Raw genomic sequence first — 26,116 nt, 5'->3', positions numbered from 1 at the left:
TACCCTGCTCTTAGTAATTACAGCGAGAATGGATCAGAATTAACGAATAATTCACTGCAATGTCTTATTACGTTCCAATAAACACTAATGAAAATCCTACTTTTTTTTGTTGCAGTGCAATGAATGCCGGGATAAATTGATTCATGATATTATACGACTAATAATTATTAATATAACATGATAATAATACAATCGTTCTGGAAGAATACCTAATCCGTACACTGTAACAATTTACACACAATGTACACGTGGTGGAGAAAATGAAAAATGATTTATTAAAGGACCACTATAGGCACCCAGACCACTTCAGCTTAATGAAGTGGTCTGGGTGCCAGGTCCATCTAGGATTAACCCTGCCAGCTGTAAACATAGCAGTTTCAGAGAAACTGCTATGTTTACTTTAGGGTTAATCCAGCCTCTAGTGGCTGTCTCATTGGGATTTTCACAGTGAGAAGACGCCAGCGTCCATAGGAAAGCATTGAGAATGCTTTCCTATGGACTGGCTGAATGCGCATGAGGTTCTTGCCGCACATGCACATTCAGCTGAAGACATCAGAAGAGGGAGGAGAGTCCCCAGCGCCGAGGGAGTGTTTAACCCCCTCCCTCCCCCTTCAGGGAGGGGACCCTGAGGGTGGGGGCACCCTCAGGGCCCTATAGTGCCAGGAAAACAAGTTTGTTTTCCTGGCACTATCGTGGTCCTTTAAATGTAGGAGGTGTGGGCACAATATGTGTGATAAATGTACTTATTTATTTGTCATAAAATGTTGTTGTGTTTAGAATATGTCTCCATATGCAGAACCCAGTCAGATGACTACTTTAACCCCTTAAGGACCAAACTTCTGAAATAAAAGGGAATCATGACATGTCACACATGTCATGTGTCCTTAAGGGGTTAATGGACACTCTAATTTTAGAAATAGAAACTCGCATTTCTAATGTTAGAGTGATGTTGGGGCTTTATATTTATGTCCCCCCTAAAATAGTTTAATAACGAGTTTTACTCACCTTATATCCCCTGCCATGCAGGTCTTGCCCTGGCTGCCTTTCTGCCCTGGCTGAGGTCATCAGTAATCTCAGCCAATTCATTGTTTCTCCATAGGGAATCATTGGGGGGCTACTACACAGGTTCAGACGTTGCTGTGCTGCGTTAGTCAGCATCTTCTGATATGGGAGCAGGGCCGTCTATAATATGAATAGGCAAAGCATTTTCTTGGGCCCCCTAGGCCCTGCCATCCCCCCCCCCCCCAATTACGCCCAACCCCCAATCACACTGACAGACCTTCTGACACATACACACACAGACAGATATATTAAAACATTCGCAGATACATACTGACACACATACACTGACACACAAATATATACTTATATACATTCAGACATACTGACACACACACATACATACATACAAACACACACAGACACATACACTGACAGATATACTGAAACACACACAGACACATACACTGACAGATGTATTGACACACACAGACATTCTGACACACACACAGGGATACTGACACACACATACATACTGACACACACAGGCATACTAACATACACACCGACAGGCATGCTGACACACACACACACACACACACAGACATACACACAGACATACTGACATACAAACACACACATACTGACTGACACACACGCACACAGACATACTGACATACACACACACACACATACTGACACACACACACACGCACACAGAAATACTGACATACACACACACACACTGACATACACACACACACAGACATACTGACATACACACACACACACACAAACATACTGACACACACAGACATACTGACATACACACACACACACATATACATACTGACACACACACACATACTGACATACACACACACACAGACATACTGACACACACACACAGACATACTGACATACACACACAGACATACTGACATACACACACACAGACATACTGACACACACACACAGACATACTGACATACACACACACAGACATACTGACACACACACAGACATACTGACACACACACACAGACATACTGACACACACAGACACATTTAGCCACCCTCCAGGTTCTTACCTTTTCCTGGAGGGTGGTTTCCCTGGGGTCCAGTGGCAGGCTGAGGCAGATGGGAGTTCTCCTCTGGAACTCCCCTCCTCCTGCCTTTCTCCTCCCGCGTGGCTATTATCTCCGGTGGGAGGAAGTGACGCGCGGCACTCACTTCCTCCCAGCCGGTACCCGGGCCCCTGCTCACACATGCTTACCGGGTGGCCGTTAGTGCATTGGCCACCCGAGGGGGCCTCCTTAGTTGGCGGGCCGGTGCGGCTCTGTGCAGCCGCACCGCCGGGTACATGGGGGCTGCGCAAATCGCGGGGCCCACAGGGCAGCTGCTCTGGGGCCCCCGAGGAGCAACTGGGCCCGGGGCAGCTGCCCCATTTGCCCCGCGCTAAAGATGGCCCTGTATGGGAGGCATTTGGCATCTTCACACACAGTAAAATGCACCAAATGTCAATATCACAATGCTTGCAAGACCAGAACAGTGGCTGTCTGATGTCTTGAGGACCACTAGTGAGTCACTAGAGTGACTGATTGATTGATGGTCTGCGTGACAGCTACTAGATGTGCTCTTGTAGCTCAATATGAACACTTTTTGTTTCTCATATAATTCAGTGTTTAAAATTATAAAGGCTGCGGGACAGGCTCATGCACCAGCACCACAACATTAAGTGACTCTGGTATTGAGAATGTCCTATTAAGGGATAATTCTTATATATATATATATATATATATATATCTTGATTATGTGTCTTTGCCGTTGGTAGAATATATCCTTTAATTAGCATATATCAGACTCTCTCTCTCTATGACTTTGGTGCTTGAGTGTACTTAATTATGGAATTACTGTATGTTCTGTAGGATGTACAAAGAATTTGTTAAGTTATCTGTTTCTCTTAACACTGAGGCAGATTTTCATTTTGTTGAGAGAGTGTCATCCAGTAAAATCTAGCTTCTGTAATAGCTTTTATTATATTTGAAAGACAATCCCCCAATAAATGTCAGCCATAGTTGAACAAAGTTGATATGCCGAAGGTGTAACTTCTTCAATAGCAGTAATCTAAGTGAGGCCGGGCCACAGACACTTCGGATTGCAATCATATCTCTGGAAAACTTTGACTCAGAACCGAAATGCTATTTTGGATAAATACCGCAATCAGCAGAGCTGCGGCTAAAATATCCAACCCGTGGCCTTAGCTGCGTTGGTGAATTTTCCACATCTGCCATTTTACCTTTTTTTGTTTTAGGGTAAATTTCGGAATTTATATTGTTCTTTGCTACAATTCGTTTAGCGACTGACTCTGTCTTCATTTTAACAGTGAACATCCTACAAATCTGACGTCAAGCCATGCCACTTAAGATGTTTGTGTAATACTTTTCCCATGATGCTCAGTTAGCCTAAATATTGGCTATGCATCATGGGAAGTGTAGTTCACACACATCTGGAGTTCCGCAGTTACTTATCACTCCTCTGATGGCACATTAATGTCGTCCTCGTTTTCTTTGTTTGTTCTTTTTATTATACCCTCCTCTAATTTTTTTCCTTAAAGCAGTTCTTTATATTTTAGGTTCTGCATTCTTTAAAGATAAGGCTATATCCGTGCTAAGTATTTATTAGGCGCACACATTGATAGAATGTGTTATACGGACTGTTGGATGGTTCCATGTATCACCTGCCCTTTCAATAAATGTATTGTCTTGTTTATCCGTTGACATTCTACTCTGTCTATCCATAAAGTGCAATATATCAGAGTATCAAAAGATGCCTGACTTGTGAATCAAGCTATAGATTACAACAGCCTTGTATTCTGGTACAAAGGGATTTATCTCATCCAATGTTGGCTACCAGGATCTAATATTCTTTATTCCCGCTTGCAATAAGAAAAAGCTGGGAGGTAACCTGATTTAGGCATGGCTGTTCTGTTGCATGTGTATGATGCTTCTCACTCCGCAGAAGTGTTTATTACAGCTTATTTTCTTGTTTCAGATCCCGGTTTGCAGCTTTTCAGTTAGATTGCCAGCCCTCGCTACAGTCTGTTACAGGATGTGCCCAGGAAAATTACGCTGCCTGCCTTCTGGCGTACACTGGAATTATAGGTACTGTGCGATGCTGGTGTTATGCCCAGCAGGCTATGGAGATTTGAAAAGAAAAATAAGCAAACATGTAATCTATTCAGTACCCACCTTGCCAATTTTACAGCATTTTTCAAATTGATTCTCATCCATTTTATGTCTAAGGGTTAAATACGCTATTTGCATAATTCATATGAATAAAATTAAGGGGGAATAAAAACATTAACTGTTTTATTTTAACTATATAACAAGATTTAGACAGGACGGCAGGGGATAATAAATAATTAACTAAATACTGCCTTAAAGGAACAGTAAATCCATTCCCCTGCCTTTGTAAAGTACACGTGATATGGGAAATGGTTGTGGTGTTCTGACCGATCTTTATAGATTCTAATTGATTTCCCAGGAAGACGATTTGTAGACAGGTCGTTTCTGTGATGCCAATACCCGAAACTGGTACAGGAGTAAATAAGGGGCTATAGATTGCTTATCCCTAAATAATCCATAGTATGTTTTCCATGAGGTTTTACTACACTATGATATATCTCACTAAGGGATTTTACCTAAACCTGGAAAAGTGTAGAATTTATCAGGAAAATAAAATTTTTTGGCAAAAATAAGAAAATCTGTAAAACGTATTCTACTCATTTCCTTATACGTGTTTGCTACATCGGCCTAAAAACTTAAATTTTCATGTCAATCATCCACAAACCTATTGCTATAGCTTAATTCTGTATATTGTTACCTTGTGATATTTCGAAGCGGTACTCTATCACACCATAATGTAGTCTGCCAATGTCGCTATAGATTAAAAAAGGGAAAAATACAGGGTTATTGATTGAAGTATGGATTGACGGGAACTCAAAGTGCATTCAAAGTGATTTTCGTATTTTCTGCCGAAATTGCTCAACTAAAACAAAGTTGACTAGGACATTTTTTTCCCAATTCATCTCTTTTGACTTAAAAATCGAAACTGACTGATTTTAGTTTGAATTTCTCACAAGTCACAATTTAGCTCACAACCCTGTTAGTATTAACTGCAGCCGTAGCTCAACGCACCTGCAGGTGAGGGTTTGTACTTTCATCATGTATTTCAGGGATAGCTATGCTCGGCAGATAGTTGTGATGCTCACCCGTCTTAATGGTCACAAGCATCTGGTGAGCCAAGCCTGATCTATTTTGATGCAAATTGTCTCCTAGTTTAGTTCAGTTTTGGAACCAGAAAACCTGCAGCCAGACGTAGATCTGCACGAGGTTTCTATGTGCCATATCAGTGCTGTGTGCTGGGAAATGTTTATTGCATATGACAGCTCTGTATTAAGATGTGTTCGGTGCTATTTAATTCACCAGTAAATGTTCTGTGACTGTCTCCATACTGACAACAGGAAGAAATCATTCAGCGTTATGCAAGTGAAGTTTCATTTTAATTAGATCCTTTTTTTTTACCATACTTATCTGCCACAACTAGAGCATGCTGTAATATTCATTAGCTCGCCCCTGGGAGGTAATACGGTGGCAAAGTAACGTGTAAGACAGCTGTTTATTTTATATTTCTAACTAATTGTTTACTGGAAGAAGAAAAATGAAACGTAAATATAGGATTTAGGTTGTGACACACGGATAGGCAGTTAGTAACCCACGACTATTTAGATAGCTGTAAACTCCAAATCCCATCATCCTTCACCAGAAGTTGCTGTCCAAATGTTTTTGTACTATATTTCCCAATATCCAACAAACGGTGATTGTACTGCATTTATACATTACAGTACTATATTTCCCATTATCCAACAAGAAAATGTATGTGTTGATGGTTGTCAAGACATAACAGTTTGCGTTTAGAGGTGAATTAGGATGATACGGCACTTTATTAGAGTTTATGCAGTTTATACTTCTTCATATAATTACATTTGACCTATTATTGTAATCATTATTCTCGGCTGTCAAAGTGTGCTATAAGTAAAATACATTTTAAAAATTATAATGTATCAATATATGAAACTAGTCTGAAAATGACACAGTCAGAACATTATTTATAATAAATGTATAAATCATTCATTAATTATAATAGAACAAAATTCACTCAATTTATTTAAAAAATGTTTAATTATTTATAAAGCGCCAACAGAGTCTGCAGTGCTGTACAATGGGTGGACTAACAGACATGTATTTATAACCAGACAAGTTGGACGTACAGGAACAGTGGGGTTGAGGTCCCTGTTCAATGAGCTTATATACTAGAGGGAGTGGGGGCAGTGGCAGACCTAGAGCTTTTGGCACCCGGGGTGGATCCTGAGTTTGGCACTTCCCCCGTCCCCAATTCAAATGTAAAAAAAATCTACAAATCTTCTACAAATCCCCTGCCCTCCTCCACAAAAACTCTGTTCCCCTCCATCTGTAAAAAAAAAAAAACCCTGCCGAGTCCCCCCTCTACAAAAACCAGCATGAGCCCCAGGGAGTAGATATCAGTGGTAGAAAGAGGATCCGAGCACTCCAAGTATCTTCAATTGTATTTATTAGGATAAGTGAGACCCCACAATGCTATGACCCCTGAAAGCTTGACAAAGAACCTTGCAGGGTCTTACTTATCCTAATAAATACAATTGAAGATACTTGGAGTCCCTTGATATAGTCACTCAATAGGTAATCACCATTAGTGATGGAAAACCTCCGTGAGACAAAACCCTGTAAAAACTATTCTCGCAGTCGGGGACAAATACTAAAATACAAAGAAACAAGTATTGCGCTCAAACTCCCCTTACTCCTGGGCGGCAGCAGTGACTATAGTACACATCAGCCAAAATACATATAGTAAAAACCAAAGAAAAAAAGTTACCTGCGCTCTTTCCACATCCCTATGTATTTTTAAACAAATAGAGGTTTTTAGTTACCTCCAATGGCCATGAGAGGGTATGCCCACCTGCCACGTCAAGGCAGACCTTTTAGGTGGGTCCTACCTTGCTTCCTTGAGCTTCTGGCAAAAATATGAACCCGGTGTTAATGACCATTGGCTCTCCCTTATTTGGAAGCCAGAAATATGTATGTAGTTGTGGTAGAATCAGATGGATATATAATCAGTAGCCATTGAAGGTTATAATAAATTGCAAGGTGAATTCGACTTCATCATTGAGCTGACATCATTTGCATTCACTTTGTAACCTTAATTTAACAAATTACTCTTAAAAACATTTCATTTGAAAGCAACTCAATGAATGTTCTTTTTTCGTAGGACCACATCCATTGGATTAGAGAGTTTGAAAATAAACAGGGACAACAGAATGGAGAAATAGATGGATATTCAATAATTTTTTAGTAAATTTTACCAGAATTAGATTTTTACCACAATTGGAGAAGTCATTCATTCTTTTTAATGCCGTGAGGTATTGTAATGTGGAGCTATTAATAACACAAAAAATTTACTAAAATAGCAATTCTGCTCTGATAGGACAAGACACGTCCCATTATTTATCTTACTATCATTTATATAGCGCCACCATATTATATTTGGGTAACAACACGTGGTCTCCTGTTGACCAAGGCAAGAGACCAAGACGGCCTAATCAAATGAGCTAACAATCTAAGAGATATGCTAACATAAATGTTATGGGTTTTGAAACTTAAAACGCTTAGAGAGGACATTCTTAATCGTTGGAAAATGTTGACATCAGGATGGAGCATGGCACTTGGAACAAGCAGTGGAATCTTCTGGATGACAGATAGGATCTATAAAGCATTTCTTTGTAATCACAAGAGACTAAGAGCCTTTGTCTAGCAGATACTGAACTGACAATATCTCATAAATAAAAGCCTGGAATGTGAAGTAGCAATCTATTCCGACGGCTGCATTGTCTGCCCGGTGTGTTTGTCTAAATACCTTGTGTATGATAGCCATCAAGGACAAAACCGTGCCATTATAATCTAACACACTGCAATAATGACTAAAGCTCAAGCTACATAACTGCATATCTATCTCACTAAATACTGTACAATACCAACTTGTCTCCAAAGCTTTATTTAGTTATTATGTTTTGATTTTAGGTTTGAAAATATATACCTTGTGTATGACAGTTTTGTTTATTTTTCCCTCCATATTGATAATGATGTGTTAGCACCATTGCTCATTATTGATAAACATTAATATTATATAAAAAATGATCATTATTATTATTATTGTTATTATTATTATTATTATCTAAATTAAACATATTTTATATTTTAAAAATAACTCAACACTGAAACAGGCTTTGTAATGTGTCTATAATTTCACATATCGATGTATGTATAGAACCTGTATACTGCTTCCTGCTAAAAAGTAGCATGTGTGGAACTATGTCACTTTTATTTCCTTTCTTTAGGGTTATAATACTGGTTGACATATATAGGTTCATACCTGTTTTGGTATAAAATGTAGGGTACTATGTGTAATGTCCACTACTACATTTACCCCAAAAACAGATCCAGGGTAACTAACTCTTGTACTTTTCCAATGTTCATATTATAAAGTATTACTGTCGTAATGACAACTATGGTGGAATGCCTATTATCTTTTTCTGTAGAAAGAAAAAGCTTTTTTATTTGAGTTGTATTCAAGATATGATAAATCTCAATTTTGAACTGGATATTTGCACCTTTGGCACCTTTGGTCTTCCCATGCCATTCTCTGGTGAAATATGAGAGCCACCCATCTTGGTTGCACTAAAAGTGCATAATTAAAAGTTCCACATAAGCATTCTCACTTCTGCCAGCCTCGGTGGCATTGATTGTCTGAGAATACCACCCAATGTTTTCAACCAATCAGTGCCATTCAGATTGGATAAAATTGACACTAAACATAAAATACCGTTCATTTTGCATTATCAGTGTGGTTGCATTGGGGATGGTCCTATGGTGCCGATAAGAGCCATAGTTAGTATGAAATCATTTTTAAACAGTGTGATATTAAACTCTACAGTGAGCTGTAATGGTTTAGTTGTTCAGACTGGGGTCTGACTTGAGTTTTACCACTCAAATTTCAGAGTCTTAATGAATACACTCCTTTGTGCCATACAGTAATTGTTATGGACCACCTTATGGAAATCCAGCCCTGTGGGTAGCCTATGCAGTCAGCTAATAATGGAAGTTGTCATCTACTGTATTATTATTGTTAGATGTTATATGTTGATTATCTAATGTCAGAAACAATAAATCACATAGTAATTATTACTTGTAGATGTGAGCTGTGATAATCTTATCAGCATTTTTGTGGTTTTCTTATGTCTTTGTTGCTGTTACTCTTCAGGCAGTGCGATCACTCCAAACTATGTGGATAACTCATCTTCCAGTGTGTCCCCCTGGTGTACGTGTAATACAAGTGGAAATCGCCAAGAGGAATGTGAAAACTTCTTACATCTCTTCACAGATAACATCTGTCTCCGTGAGTATATTACACTTGTTGGGTGTTGAGGTACTTCACAGTGCAACTCAGCACTCCATTAGGGTATAGAAACGTTGCCAAGGAGTGGGCTCTGAACACAGCAATGTCCATCCAATACAGATCAAGGCTTTTGTAGAGCACAGAGATATGGCATATTAAATAACATGGATTATCACATTTAGAACACGTTGCACTAATTAGCACATTCTTTTTAATGCAATGTATAGATCAGGCCTTGCTAGCTTCCAGAATCTAGCTTGAGTCCAAAGCAAAACTCAACGACCCCTTTCCCAGGACATTGCTCTAGGAGCCATATTACCGCCTCTCCAACCTTGTCAAATGTTGCCAATTTGCCAAACCATGTGAGCCAGGAGGTCAATTAAAAAAAAAAGACGAAAACAGTGACACAGTTATGAAACGATAAGCGGCTCCACATTCTGTGTGGTTCTGAGATCTTTTGGTAGCAGACTACCTCGCCTTAACTGCAGATATCGACACTCTGAGGAGCGATGAACCCCTTGACTACTGGGTGTGCAGGCTTGACCTGTGGCCTGAGCTATCCCAATTTGCGATAGAACTTCTGGCCTGCACCGCTTCAAGTGTCCTGTCAGAAAGGACCTTCAGTGCAGCAGGAGGTATTGTCACTGAGAAGAAGTCGCCTAGGTCAAAAAAGTCTAGATTACCTCACCGTTATTAAGATGAATGAGGGATGGATCCCGAAGGGACTGACAGTGGCGATACATTCGACTAAAAAAGGCCTGATGAGATGAGCTGCCTTGGGCTAAAAATGGTGACCCTATGTAGGAGGAACAGTCCCTATTCTGCTCTGTGTCAGTGGGTATCAGGGTCCCTGAGGACAGGTGTCAATCCATATCTGCCAAGTGACCCTATGTAGGGGGAACAGTCCCTATTCTGCTCTGTGTCAGTGTGTATCAGGGTCTCTGAGGACAGGTGTCAATCCATATCTGCCAAGTGACCCTATGTAGGGGGAACAGTCCCTATTCTGCTCTGTGTCAGTGTGTATCAGGGATCCTTAGGATAGGTGTCAATCCATATCTGCCATGTGACCCAATGTAGGGGGAACAGTCCCTATTCTGCTCTGTGTCAGTGTGAATCAGGGTCCCTGAGGACAGGTGTCAATCCATATCTGCCAAGTGACCCTATTATTTTTTTTATAGAAATGCAGAGAAGAACAGAGAGTAAAACATTTTGTAAAAGTGACATAGTAACCACGGCAACCAATGGAAAAAGCAGTAATATTCCATTGGTTTCCATGGTGATTACTCTACATTGACAAGTTTAGACACACTTTCCTTTTAAAGAGATGCTACCAGCACCATAGCCATTACAGTCCGCTGAAGTGGTTATGGTGCCACGAGTGTCCTGGTACTGTCCCAGGATAAGGTTTTACACCATTTTAATATGGTTTGTCAACTTACCTGGGTTCCACCATGTAGCTGTGGACACCTCTGCCACATTTGATCTTGACGTGATGTTGTTGAACCCAGTGGTATGTTAGAAAATGCAGACATATCGTATGGAGTCTAACCCTCTTTGCATTTTCTGAACTTGTCTTATTTTCTACAGTTCTGGGGGAAATTATGTAAATATCATATAAATTCCTCATATGTCATATGAAAGGTAGACTCGAGGAAGAATCATGGATATTCCCGAGATCGATTTATTTTGTGATTGTTTTCAAGATCAAAAGTGTTTGTGTACCTTTCGCATCACAGCGAGAGTTGACTTTTCCCTTGGTGGCCCTCGGTGACAAATTTCTACACAAATGCTTTGGATATATCTATGAAACAAAATTATGTTGAGTAAAGGAAAGTATTTTGACGATGGTTTCTTTGTGCCACATTTGATCTTCCACAGAAAGAGATGCGAGATTGTTCTATAGAACAAAGCAGCACAATGAAGTACCGTATTCACTGGACCAATGAGCTCCATCCTGCACCAGCAGTACTTTGTGGAGACATCCAGCTTCTCCTACTGGTGGTTGGAGAGTTCAGTTTAAAGCGGCACTGTCATGCCGAATTCCGTTTTTTTTTTAACCCCCCTCCCGCCTCAACTACATCCAATCGACCCCCTAGTCACCCCAAAATGCCCCTATGCCCCCCACATTACTTATTTTTTATTCTTTATTTTCTGCCCCGATCTATATTCAGGGCGCCGCCATCTTTGTGTGGGTAGGTGAAGTCCCTGTGGGACACGTCATCTACCCACACTAGATAGCCCTGAGATTCCCGCACATGCCCAGTGAAACATCTGGACATGCGAACGGGAATTTCACCTATTCATTCATTCATCAGACAGACGAATGAATGAATAGAAAAAATCAGACGAACAAACTAACACTGTGTATCAGTGTTCGTTTGTTTGTTCGGTTTATTACAAGGAGGGAGCTAACGGCGTGCAGCAACCTCAATGCAATATGTAACTATAGAAGCGGCAGGGAGCAGTGCTCCCCACCACTTCATAAGCCCCCCAGGTCCCCTCCTCACTCTATGGGGGTCAATATGACCCCCATAATAGCACAAGGGAGATTAAAATCTCCCCAATGCCCCTACTCGCTATACCGCGAGTAGGGGCATGTCCACTAAACAGTGAGCAGCCTGTGGCTGCTCACTGTAAGAAAAAAAAAGGGTAATAAGGGGGGGACGGGGGACCTACTGTCCTCCCCCGCCGGCCCCCACCCCTGGACGGCAGGTGGGGGCCATAATGGGAATGAGGGGGGACCTACTGTCCTCCCCTCAGGCCCCCACCCCTGGGCGGCGGGTGGGGGCCATAATAGTAATAAGGGGGGGGGACCTACTGTCCTCCACCCCCCGGCCCCCACCCCTGGGTCGGCGGGTGGGGGCCATAATAGTAATAGGGGGGGGGGGGACCTACTGTCCTCCAGCCCCCGACCCCCACCCCTGGGCGGCGGGTGGGGGCCCTAATGGTAAAAGGGGGGGGGGGACCTACTGTTATCCCCCCCGGCCCCCACCCCTGGGCGGCGGGTGGGGGCCATAACGATAATGGGGGGGGACCTACTGTCCTCCCCCCGCCCCCACCCCTGGGCGGCGGGTGGGGGCACTAAGTAAATTCCCCCCCCCCCATCAAGGTGACTAGGGGTGCCCAAGCCCCTAGTCACCCACCCCCCACCCAAATAAAAAATGCCCCTACCTACCCCCCTCACCCTAAAAAATAGTGAGGGGGGAATAAAATTGCTAACCTGTAAAGTAAAATTAAACTTACCATTCGACGTCTTCTTTTTTCTAAAATCTTCATTTTCAGCCCCAAAAAAGGCCAAATAAAAAACCATCATAGCCGTCGAACTAAAAATAAAATAAAAAACCCGAGCGCAAAAGAAAAAACCCGAGCGCAAAAAAAATAATCCATCTTCACCCATGGAGGGCTCCGCGCAGACTGAGCTCCGCAGGGCGGGGCAAGGCTTATAAAGCCTTGCCCCGCCCTGCAATTAGCCTAAGAACACTCTGATTGGTGGGTTTAAGCCAATCAGAGTGCTCTTTGTCATTTTACAAGCGTGGGAAAGTTCTTTGGAATTTTCCCACGCTTGTAAAATGACACAGAGCACTGTGATTGGATGGCTTGAAATCCATCCAATCACAGTGCTCTGTGTCATTTTACAAGCGTGGGAAAATTCCAAAGAACTTTCCCACGCTTGTAAAATGACACAGAGCACTGTGATTGGATGGATTTCAAGCCATCCAATCACAGTGCTCTGTGTCATTTTACAAGCGTGGGAAAATTCCAAAGAAACTTCCCACGCTTGTAAAACTATTTTTTAGGGTGAGGGGGGTAGGTAGGGGCATTTTTTATTTGGGTGGGGGGTGGGTGACTAGGGGCTTGGGCACCCCTAGTCACCTTGATGGGGGGGGGGAATTTACTTAGTGCCCCCACCCGCTACCCAGGGGTGGGGGCCGGGGGGGGGCAGTAGGCCCCCCCTCCTTATTACTATGATGGCCCCCACCCGCCGGCCAGGGGTGGGGGCCGGGGGGGGGGGGAGGACAGTAGGTCCCCCCCCTCTTATTACCATTATGGCCCCCACCCGCCGGCCAGGGGTGGGGGCCGGGGGGGAGGACAGTAGGTCCCCCCCCCCTCCCTACTACTATCATGGCCCCCACCCGCCGCCCAGGGGTGGGGGCCGGGGGGGAGGACAGTAGGTCCCCCCCCTCTTATTACCATTATGGTCCCCACCCGCCGCCCAGGGGTGGGGGCCGGGGGGGGAGGACAGTAGGTCCCCCCCCTACTACTATTATGGCCCCCACCCGCCCCCCAGGGGTGGGGGCCGGGGGGGGAGGACAGTAGGTCCCCCCCCTCTTATTACCATTATGGCCCCTACCCGCTGGCCAGGGGTGGGGGCCGGGGGGGAGGACAGTAGGTCCCCCCCCCTCTTATTACCATTATGGCCCCCACCCGCCGGCCAGGGGTGGGGGCCAGGGGGGGGAGGACAGTAGGTCCCCCTCCCTCTTATTACCATTATGGCCCCCACCCGCCGGCCAGGGGTGGGGGCCGGGGGGGAGGACAGTAGGTCCCCCCCCCTCCCTACTACTATCATGGCCCCCACCCGCCGCCCAGGGGTGGGGGCCGGGGGGGAGGACAGTAGGTCCCCCCCCCCCTTTATTACCATTATGGCCCCCACCCGCCGACCAGGGGTGGGGGCCGGGGGGAGGACAGTAGGTCCCCCCCCTCATTATCTTTATGGCCCCCACCCACCGCTCAGGGGTGGGGCCGGGGGGGGGGGGACAATAGGTCTCCCTTCCTTATTTTACTTTACAGCCCCCACCCGTCGTTTAGGGGTGGGGGGCAATATTTTTTTTTTTTTTTTACAGTGAGCAGCCACAGGCTGCTCACTGCTTACTAGACATGCCCCTACTCGCGGTATAGCGAGTAGGGGCATATTATTTACTAATACCAAGTCATTTTTACTTAGAGTTAGTAAATTTGGCTGAAAGACCAATTTAGGTCTTTCAGCCTTTTAGTAGATAGCTCCCTGATACTGTGGGAATTAGGGAGTTATCTACTAAGCGGCTGCAAGATGCAGCCACAGCAATGAATAGGATCGGAGTTTCATTCATTTGAATGAAATTCCGATCCGAACAAAGTACCGAATTGCATCCTAACACCAATGGAGAAACAGTGCTCATTCTGTTAGGATGCAATTCGGCAGTTTTGCCGGCGTTCTGTCTAAGTGACAGGACGTTCGGCAATACTGACAGGAAGCATTGTGGGAACTGGGAGGAAAGCTAGGGATCATGGGAAAATTGGTCTGACCAGCGGAAATGAAGCACACTTTGCTCCTCCGCTGGTCAGAGCTGGTCAAGCGGAGGAATCCTCCATAAGACAGAGTCCCTACTTTGTCTTATGATTTTAAAGAAAACTAAAGAAGACAGGAAGAAAAGAATAACAGATCCAGAGAGAGGGGGAGAAGAGGAAGAGATTGAGGAAAGGTAAGTTCGGCATGACAGTGCCGCTTTAATACCTCCAGGTCCCTTTATCCATTCTGCTCAAAACCCTATTTCTGCTGCAAGACAGTATCAGTCATCTATTGTCTTTTCCATATACTGTTTTGTTTTATTTTTTTCACCTGCTGTGGATCTTTTCACTGTAAAATTCAGAAAACAAAAGTTTGACCGGCCGCAAGTTAGAAGGTAGCAGCTGTGCGGAATGTGCCGGGCTCCAGAGTGGAAAGATTAATGGTTTGCATTTACCTTTTTGATTCAATCATTGGCCTCTTTAATGGCAATGGCAATCAGGGCTGAGCAACCTTCATTCTGTGATGGAATCAAAACATCTGACCAGCCTTTTGCAAAACTGATTTTTCTGCAGGCTGGATAATGACTGTTAGGAACAGAACACAGCAGTTTTCTGCCATGCCCTCCAGCTAAAAGTATTGTTATTTTACATTGGTAAGAAATGTTTCGCACAAAAAGCTAAAACTTTTGTAACTTTTTTTTTTCCGCATTGAGTTTTAGAGTAAGTAGCGTCATTAATAATATGTACAGACTTGATCAATAAACGTACCCTTTCATTTATTCTTTAGAAAATGCTATTCATGCTTTTGGGAATGGAACAAACTTGAATCCGGCTTTAAATCCATCTGCCACCTCTACAACACCAATGCACAAAGAAGAAATAAGCTTAAACAGTTCCATTCATCCTGTCGAGGAACTTGTCCCTGCTCAAGTTCAGCCCACCAAGGTAGGGTGACAACCAGACAACAGCTATATTGACTGGTTACTACTGAGCATTGGTATGCAACTAATTCTAAAATAACAACAAAATAAATATACTTAATAGTGTAATTATATATATATATATATATATATATATATATATATATATATAAAATATATTATTTATGATTAGTATGGTTTTTGTGGTGATGTAACACACAGTTGGTTGCAACAAAATGATATGCATGCTTTAGAGTTAAAAGTGTTTAAACATTATTTCATCTTATTTGTATTATTTACAGAGAAGAGGTCCAGGCACTCCAATAGATTCAGGCAAATGTATTGGAACATGAGGAACACAGCAATGTTTTGACCCAGAATCAGTTCTTTGTCAAGCTAGACAAGCTCAACAAAGACGCAATTCTGGTTTAAAATGTTGCAGTGTTCCTCAAGTTCCAATAAATTCTTTGTAAACTGGTATTTATCATTGTTGAGCTTGTGCTGGCCCATGTTCTAGTTCAGCACCCTTGGCTTATTGTTGATTGAGTTTGGTTCCTTTTTGTATATTGTAACCTATTTGTATTAAGTCACAATGCAACTAATTCTACTTGAATACCTCCCAACTGTCTTGAATTTGGAAGGACAGTCAGTGTTTCGGACCCCTGTTTCATCATCTGAATTTGGTAGTCTGATGACCCAATTCTGAGGATTCCAGAATGCTCAGTACAAGGGCAACATTTTAGATTTGCTTTACCAATATACACCCTATGTGGTACCACACCACGCATTCATACTCATAGTTATGGTAAATATGTCTAATACAGTTTACAGGTTACACTATAGATACACATATTTAAAATTAAGAAATGTTCGTGAGAATCAATAAAGAAATTGCTCATTTTAGGCTTAATTTGCCGAGGTGGAAAAATATCTGCGTGTAGTATTTTCCCAGTTTAGGATTTGCTGTTCGGTTTTCTACAATTCCCATTTTAATGGACTATCTCAAATGAAATGTAGAAGAACGCAGAATAAAATGAATGCTAATTTGGGGATTAATGGTTACATTGACAATTCATGTGGAAACTTCATCTGCAAGAGAATGAGAGATTTGATCCTCTTAAGGGAAAAAACAAAATGTAATTGATACATAGCCAAACCATATCAATAGCTGAGATTAAAGTGTCTATTTATTAAACAGTGAGATATGGTAAGTTTGATATGTTAGTTTATATTTTATATAGCCATGAATTAACACAATCATACTGTGAAAATCCCAGCATGCACTTGAGCTCCTCCCAATTGGTTGCGTATTCTGATTTTTTTTTTGATCTCTGACGTGCAAATTGTAAGCCACAAAATAAAATGTAAAATAAAATAGATTGTTTTCTAACTTAACTGATTTAGTCTACATTTTGCATGTCTATTCTTTTTTTTTTTTTTTTTCTTGCGTTTTCTGTCTTGGCTCTATTCAAAACGCAGTGCGCATTCATCAGCGACGGGCAGGTAAACTTTAGCCTGAAAAGCAAGTTTGGAAAAAAAGTCTAAAAAAATAGTTCAAATAAACAGACCTAGTTTTCTTAAATGGAGGAGTAGTAGAGAAAGGAACCTGAAGTACAGCATTTCATCAAGTACTAAAAATATTTTTTTCTTCAAACAATATAAAGCAAGATAGTTATACTAATCCTGAGGAGCAATATCTGCCCCTCTACGAAATCCACCTTTGGTTCACATTGCATTGTTGGAGCTTCTCAAAACACATTCTCAATTTTTCCTCGTAAAATAGCTGTTCATTTAATTAAAGAATAAAAAGTAATGTTTTCCTCTGTCCTTTCTTAGGTCACAAGACAGGAGCCTTTTTTGACAGGATCCGATCAAATCAAATCCGAGGTGTTCAACTCTATGGCTCCTACCTTCAGCTCCAGTTTGGCCAGCCTTGGATGCTCCATTATCTTTGCCATAGTCCTGCAGACTGTCATGTGAATGCATCAGATTGTCTATGCTTTATTCTCGCAGACTGATTGCAAGAAGGAAAAGAAAAAAAATTTTAGTCTATTTTCTTTACTTTTAAAAATTTATGTTAAATCATGGTAACCCTAATAATCTTTATTTTAGGCTCTTGTCCATTTGAATAATTTTTATTTTTATTGCATTAATCATTCATAAGTGTCTCTTCAAATCACAAACGTGGCTTTTGGAGACGTACAAAAGGAAGCCACGTGACTTCAAGAAAAGTTTTATAGTTGTCTAGAAGACTGGCATCCTTCTTTTTGCCATCGGTGCCTGATTGAGTTCTGTGGAGCTTTGGAGAAAGACAAAAGACAATGTATTGTACTGGGATGCAGAGCACAAGAATACAATTTATGGAAAAGTTTAATATCAAAATAATGACCAACCTTTGAGACAAAAAAAACATTTGACGTGATGTTGTTGAACCCAGTGGTATGTTAGAAAATACAGACATAGCGTATGGAGTCTAACCCTCTTTGCATTTTCTGAACTTGTCTTATTTTCTACAGTTCTGGGGGAAATTATGTAAATATCATATAAATGCTTCATATGTCATATGAAAGTTAAACTCGAGGAAGAAACATGGATTTTCCCGAGATCGATTTATTTTGTGATTGTTTTCAAGATCAAAAGTGTTTGTGTACCTTTCGCATCACAGCGAGAGTTGACCTTTCCCTTGGTGGCCCTCGGTGACAAATTTCTACACAAATGCTTTGGATATATATAAATATATACATATATGAAACAAAATTATGTTGAGTGAAGGAAAGTATTTTGACGATAGTTTCGTTGTACCTTTCCTTTCTTCTCTTTCTTTAAGCATACATGAAATGATTCCACATGAAATATAATTTTTAATCTTGGGATATTTTTCATTTCTTTTTGACCGTAGTATTAAATTGTATTATACAACACCTGTGTCTGGCTGTGAAATATTTCATTTTTTTTTTATTTATTTTTTTGTGATTAGATGATAATGTTCTAAATGCCTGTTGCCATTCTTGCTGTTCGTTATTAGAATTTAAAGTCTCAACCAAGCTGATTAGCCTCCTCTCCACCATTCTCTGCTAGCTATGTGCCATGAGATGTTGTCTCGAAAAGTTGTAGAAGTTAATTGTTGGCAATGATATTATAAAACACAATATGATATCTACAAGCTTTGGTGATGATGGTAATTTTGCAATGTTAAATATTTATGGAGTAAATTTCAGCCAGCCTTACCAACAAAATATTTTAGTTATTAAGGCAAGTAAACCCCTAAGTATCAAACTGTTGGGGCTGTTTAAAGAATTACCATAGATCAAGGCAAACAATGTATCCTGGGCTTTAATTCAGTTGGTGTATGTGGATAATGGGAGCTAGAACATGCCCATGTAAAACTAAATGTGACTGGCTATATTACTTTTGCTAAATTGTTCTCTTGTTTGGTGAACCGGAAGTTGCATGAGATTGGTACTTGTTATAACCAGATAAAAGTTTCCAACCGTGTTCAACTAGACGCTATGTAATCATCAGTCACAAGTGTATTATACTCTTTACAGATTGATTATCCCTTAAAAATAGAGATTATATTTTACTTCGAGAGAGAAAACAAACAATCCCAGAATCTCAGTCGTAGATTATCTTGGAAATAACATTCTACTGTACCTAGCATTATTTGGTTAAAGAAAATACTTTCAGAATTAATTTCTGCAAAATAAATATGCCGTCCAGAAATGGTTATGTTAGCAAGCGATCAGGTCAATAAGTAAGGAAAGTGACAAACGACATTTATACAGCTGTAATTTCACCCAATTTGTTTCAGGTTTAATTATTTCAGAGGTGGATCAACAGCAAAGAACATATTTACATTCGTATCGTATGGAAACACTCCTCGTTTTACAGTACTTGGTTTTGTTTGCATCATTTAAACTGTCAGTCAAAATTCTCATTTGTTCTCTGGGCTTCCAAGATACTGAATTGCAGGTTTTAGAAGCCGAGGGTTTTCTCTGATCCATAGAGAACGTTAGTGCAAGAGTTATAGAGCTATTTCATCATTAACACTTGTTAAACATTTCCAAAAGTGAGAGGTGTATTATGAAAAAGTGAACTTAGAGCATGTTAAAAGAAATATACTGTTAAATTAATTCATATTTATCTTAAATCAAATCAGACTTGTGACCTATTGCCAACATTTTTGTTCTTCTTTATTTGCAGCCTTTCAGCTACAAAGAGCACGATTAAACGGGGAAGGAGTACATTAGATAATGCAACACAATTTAAGATGCTCTCCTGCATTCTATAAGTCTACCCAATATTGGTTTAATAAAGGACTGAGTACCTCAATAAATTGGGTACTCAATGGCATAAAATAAAGACAAACGCCAATAGTCTACCGCGTTTTATAACATAATAAGGAACATCACCAGTAGCCTCTCTGTAATGTCTCGGGGTTGGAAGTGAGCTAACAAGAATTACTAGATGCACAGATTTACTTACTTCCTTCCTTGCTGACTGGTAAATAGAAGTGTATAATCATCACCTAACGTTTTGTGTGTACTTAGTGTGAAATAAGTTTTACATGCAGAAAGAGCGCTTGAACCACAATGTGTCTTCTTGTTGGGCCTAGACGGAGAGTTAACAGATTCGGGTATAATGAGCTGGTTTCTACAAAGGCAGAATTTTAATTCACAAACAATCTCTAGCAAAGATCAAGCCTTGTCCCAGTGGAATTGCTAAGAGTGGGCTTTAGGGTCTACAAGCCCCAGCACCCATCTAGAGCCATCACCAGCTGTCTAACAGCTGGCCTTTCAGTTAGATCTATATTTTCAATAGTGCAGCAAACATTCTGGCCTGTTTAGACCCACCCTGACCATCCTCTACAACTCCTCTCCTCACACCTACTGGTTCTGCCTTCAATGTCATATTACCAGAGTATACTGTATTTACCTGCACACAGCAGCAGAAGAAGAAATGGGAAGAGGTGTGGAGATAGCAAAACTAAAAGGAGAAAAGGTAAGTACTTACTTGCTCTTTTGCCATATTCATCTTTCTTTTTTTCTGTTCATCCGTATTCGCCTCTTACCCCTAACATTCATGTGATCTCCTCTTTCTAACTAAGCCCCTTCTCCCATCCAGCCCAATAAACCATATTGTCATTAAACAGACCAAGTCTTCATTGCAGGGTTCTGACAATTGCAAGCTGAACCAGGTGGTGAGAAGGAAAAAGGGCCAAGGAATACCCGTGTTATATTTGCTTTATATTACACATCCATAGTTCTCCCATCCATCCAATGTGTGCCATTATAAGGGTTAATTGGTTTGTAAATTATTCATTATGTCACAAACGGACCCTACTCCAAGAGTGTATGTGCCTTAGTTCTGGTGGTGAGAAGGGTTAAAGTTCACTATTTGTATGCACTAGACTGGAAATAATGATAAAAATCCCCCTTAACACCACCCACACTTAATTATAATAATATAAATATTACTATTTTTAAAGCTGCCACCACCAAGACAATTTATAAATGTGGTGCCTCCTTCCCCCAGTTACATTAGTAGAAAAACCCACCAAATACAATTTAGCACAATATGTATGCACTTGCAAAACACTAATTAAATTGGTCTCTTCAGGTAACGTGATGCTTTACCAGACAAAGGCAGAATAAAGGAATATTTATTATGAACAAAAATAGTCACAGTGCATACAAAAATAGATGACAAACAAATTATTTAAAAGTAACAATTCTTCTAGCCAGGGGGTCTCCGGCATAGAAAGATGGTGACTCATTTAAAATTAGGTTTTGGCCCCAAGCAAGTACACTGGACATTTGCGTATAATTAGATATATAACCTCTGGATTCATCTCAGGTTTCCAAGCCTGGCCCAGAGGTGGAGATAAGGTGTATCTATAGAAACTATAAGTGACCACCCACTTGTATTCCAGACCAACATCAATCCAAATAGAAACATTTGGTTCTATCTCCTCTTTTGTGCTTGCCACAGAAATAATAATTGCATATATGAAAGTGTTACAGGTTTTCCATTCCATAGATATGTCCTTTTTCTTACTTGTGACCTAATATAGCAATTTTTTGCCATTTCATCCAAACGACTTATGTGGCGATACCCATATTTACATTATATTTAAATGATTTAAATATATATATATATATATATATATATATATATGTATTATGTATTTGTAGTGCATAAGCATACAAGCATGCTTGAGGTGCCTAAAAGCATTCCACAAGCTTAAAAACCTGTATACTAGTGGGACAAATGCGAGAAGATGCACAATTTTTGGTAAATTACATAACATATTCAGGCCATGCTTCCATGGTTAATCATATGTGAGAGTTAAAAATAGGTTATACTGAAGAAGTTATAGCCCTGTTTAGTAGTCAAGAGTATATTACTGTAGCCTGTGATTCCATTTACTACCGCTATATTGAAACTGAAAGGTAGAGTAAGCATAAGAAAAAAGAAAACTAAGAAGCATAAGGCATATAATAGATAAGCAATCAATATATCAATATATACATATATATATATAGGCATGACGGTATATTCTGGTGACAGACCACCACGAAGCCTATCCAGGATTGCTGCCAAGGTAGAAGAGTCCCTGTCAGCCGACACCTGCTAGCGGGCGGTGCACTGAACATATATTTTTCTGGAGAGACAGACGCTGTAGAGGGACGTGAGTCCTTCCCCCAGCCCTAGGCTGCCATAGAGGCCAGAATCTGTGAACCACGGACCTGGAGGCCAAGTCCTTCCCAGCCAGGAAAGAGCAGAGAGCTGCTTTGGTCGGTTGATATACCCTTGTGGCCTTTGGCCTGAGAAGGCTAGAAAAATAATTGGCTGGTGTTTTAGTAGGTGCTGCGCCCTGGGAAAGTCCCTTACTCCTCCAACCCCATGCCTGTTGCATAAAGGGTGATGCTGTTGTTCTTGCTGCTAGTGCTTTCCAGAAGCAGTCGAATATATTTTCAAACAGCAGCACAGGGCAGTCTTTAATATTGATTGGATCCTGGGCAAACATTTGCTTGTGCCCCCCTCCCTGGCATGCAATCTAGCCCCCAAGCACAATGCAGAGGCAGGTGTAAAGTAGAGAGGGCTCTGGTGCATGAATTATTTTTGGCAAGGGGGGCAAAAGGTAGATCCCCATCTGTAGTGCAACTTCAACAATGCTTTGACAGCTGGGGCTCTACATTTTCCCATGTATGCAGGTTTGTATTTAGTACTGAGTAGTGTTTGTGTGTTTGAATGTAAGCATGTTTTTGTATGGATTATGTTTGTGTGAATGTGGGGGGGTGTTTGTATGTGGAGATGGCATTTGAATGCAAGCATTTATGTGTAGCATTGGATTTTGTATGCACAGGTGTGTTTATATATAATTTTGTTGTTTAACAAAGAGGTGTGTGTGTATGTAGTGTTTATGGTTTGAATGCAGGTGTGTGTTTATTTGTAGTGTTGGCATTTGAATGCTGAGATGTATGCACATATACTGCCACAAACACACACACTCTGATAGACATACACACACACACTGAAACACATGCAGATACACAGATATACACAATCATACAGATGCAGCTATAAAGACACAATTACACACACTGACACACACACACATACAGATACACAACCTGGCACAGATGCACACACTGACACACATGCAGATACACTGACAACACAGGTATACACACTGGCACACACACAGATACATACATACTGACAACATACAGATACACACACTGACACACACATACTGACACAGACATACTGACACTGTGACAGACATACTGACAATGTGACTGACATACGGACACACACACAGACATATTGATACACACAAAGACATACATACTGACACACAGACAGACAGACATACTGGCACACTGACACACAGGTATACACACTGACACGCAGATACGTACACATGTATACACACTGACACACACAGATACACACATGCTGACAACATACAGATACACAAACTGACACACACACACATACATACTGACACACTGTGACAGACATACTGACACACTGTGACAGACATACTGAGACACACACAGACATACAAACTGACACACAGACATACATACATACTGACACACACACAGACATACAGACAAACACACAGACATACATACATACTGACGCACACACAGACAGACATACTGACACACGCACACAGACATAATGGCACACAGACAGACATACTGGCACACACACAGACAAACATACTGACAGACACACATGCAGTTTCAGTTTCCTTCCTTTGGAAGAGGCTACCTTCCCTGGGGTCCAGTGTGCTGGCGGGGGTGGTTGGGAGTTGGGGTCTGGCTCTCCTTGCTCAGTCCCACTTTAACAGCCATTGCAATATTACAAAGATTCTCTAATATTTAAATGTGGATAGGAATTTAGGGTCATACCTAGGCAATTATTTTATATAATGTTATTTATTTATTTGCATCAACAGGGCCATCACAAACCATCAGTCACCGTGGTGGAATTGTGGCTGCTTGCAGCCTGAGTGGATTGGCAATACCGCTACTCAGACAAAACACCTGGTAAGTGTGGATAGAACAATAATTAAATAGGAGTGTGATAAAATGATAGGGAGTAGACAGGCTACTCGAAGATACATGGAATATAAGAGAGAGACAATAATATATTGATATAATATATAATAATGGATTGAAAGATGAAATAAACAATGAAGTATATGAGACACATGGCAACAATGCTGCTGTTGTTACTCTTGTATACTCTATTAGCAAACAGACATAAATATAAAACACATTATATCAATCGCTGTACACTGGGTGGTGAATTTAGGACAGGACTTATGAACCTTAGGAACTTGTAGGAGAAGTTTAGGTACCCTGGAGATGTCCGCCTGTCTTTCTATACAAGTATGTACAAAATTAGGGGAATATTCTGCTAAAAAAATTCTAATTTAAAGCCAACAACAATGTATTGTTCCAATTGGCAACTCACAATGTTAACCCCTTAAGGACACATGACATGTGTGACATGTCACGATTCCCTTTTATTCCAGAAGTTTGGTCCTTTAGGGGTTAATGTAGTTAGATGCTGCATTTTCTGTTTTATTAGCAGAATATTCCCCTTTATATTTTATTAATACATTTTCAATAGTGTTAGAAACACTTCTCATGTGATTTACATACAAGAATTTGCATAGACTTTAACCCCTTAAGGACACATGACATGTGTGACATGTCATGATTCCCTTTTATTCCAGAAGTTTGGTCCTTAAGGGGTTAAAGATGAATTCTGTAGCTAAACCATTTGAAATGTTTTTCTAACAGTACAGAATCATTTGGAAAGCCTATTAAATCAAGGCCAATATCCATCAGCATGTAGAGGTGATGTGTCCACATACCACGTTCATATCTGATATCACGTTTCCATAAATTAGAAATTCGTGTAGAACTTGAAAATTGTTCGAAGTATATGTAGACTGACATAGCCTTCAAAATTACAACTTCACAGCATCGGAAGAATAAAAGGCATTCCAGATGTTAAAAAAAAAAAAAAAAAGAACATAATACGTGTATTTCACTGCATATTTCTTAACCCAAACGTGTTCTTCTTAAATTTAACCGCAGATTAAATGTAACCTGCCTCTCTTTGATAGACACGGTGCAGGCTTCTTAGAATGAAACTTAATCCTAATTTACATTCCGATCCTGGGTCAATGACTGACAGCTGTGCCAAATTATTATGTGTGTAATAAAACCTTATGTTAAATAGGATGAACGCAAGCTTTGTTCTCTTGGCATATTTATGAAAAGACTTTAAACCCAGGTGGAGAAGTATGAATCTCTAAAGGAAGACGCCGCAAACCCTCTAAAATCTTTCATCTAATTTTATTCTTAAATCAAATACTTTGAAGCCGCTAAGCAGAGAGACTATAGATGAAATGCAAGTGTATCTGACATGAAAGGGCACTTTGTAGCATTTACACTTATTATACATAGCAGTGTTTCCCTCTGGGCTCATGTTAGCCTCCACTCTTAAGGTGGTTCAGCTGTGTTTATCCAGAACATTCTAAGCCACTGATCTGGTCAGAGAAGAAACATATGGATGTCATTGGTTGTCTGACAGGTGGCCTTGCCTTGGGAACCGTGGCTTATAACTTAGAGCTAAATGGCAGGAATGCTTTATACTAGGAAAGATGTGGCACATTCTGGAACTCTAACGAACCATAAATGTGACACAAACATTTAACTGGAAAGTGTGAATAACAAAACACAAGAATTACATAAAAAAACGTGTAAAACGCTCAATCCAATATTTGATTCCTCTCAACTGTTCATTCATCTGGAGATTGTTTTAGTCCCCACCCCAAATTGTGCCTG

General features: G+C 40.8%; 1 protein-coding gene across 1 annotated transcript in view; it reads left to right on the top strand.

The window, feature by feature from the left end:
- The window catches only part of GFRA4 (GDNF family receptor alpha 4), a 426,992-nt gene extending 408,339 nt beyond the window's left edge, over positions 1-18,653 (top strand). Inside the window, exons 6-9 of the mRNA XM_063457596.1 lie at positions 4,054-4,163; positions 9,415-9,549; positions 15,602-15,759; positions 17,571-18,653. Coding sequence (XP_063313666.1) covers positions 4,054-4,163; positions 9,415-9,549; positions 15,602-15,759; positions 17,571-17,714 — 547 coding nt within the window. The 3' untranslated portion in view covers positions 17,715-18,653. The remainder of the gene's footprint in view (positions 1-4,053; positions 4,164-9,414; positions 9,550-15,601; positions 15,760-17,570) is intronic.
- Positions 18,654-26,116: the final 7,463 nt, after the last annotated feature.

Source organism: Pelobates fuscus, chromosome 6 (assembly GCF_036172605.1).
Source record: "Pelobates fuscus isolate aPelFus1 chromosome 6, aPelFus1.pri, whole genome shotgun sequence".
In the NCBI taxonomy this organism is placed as follows: Eukaryota; Metazoa; Chordata; class Amphibia; order Anura; family Pelobatidae; genus Pelobates; species Pelobates fuscus.
Note: the sequence above shows the minus strand (reverse complement) of the source record. Positions and strands in the feature narration are given on the sequence as shown.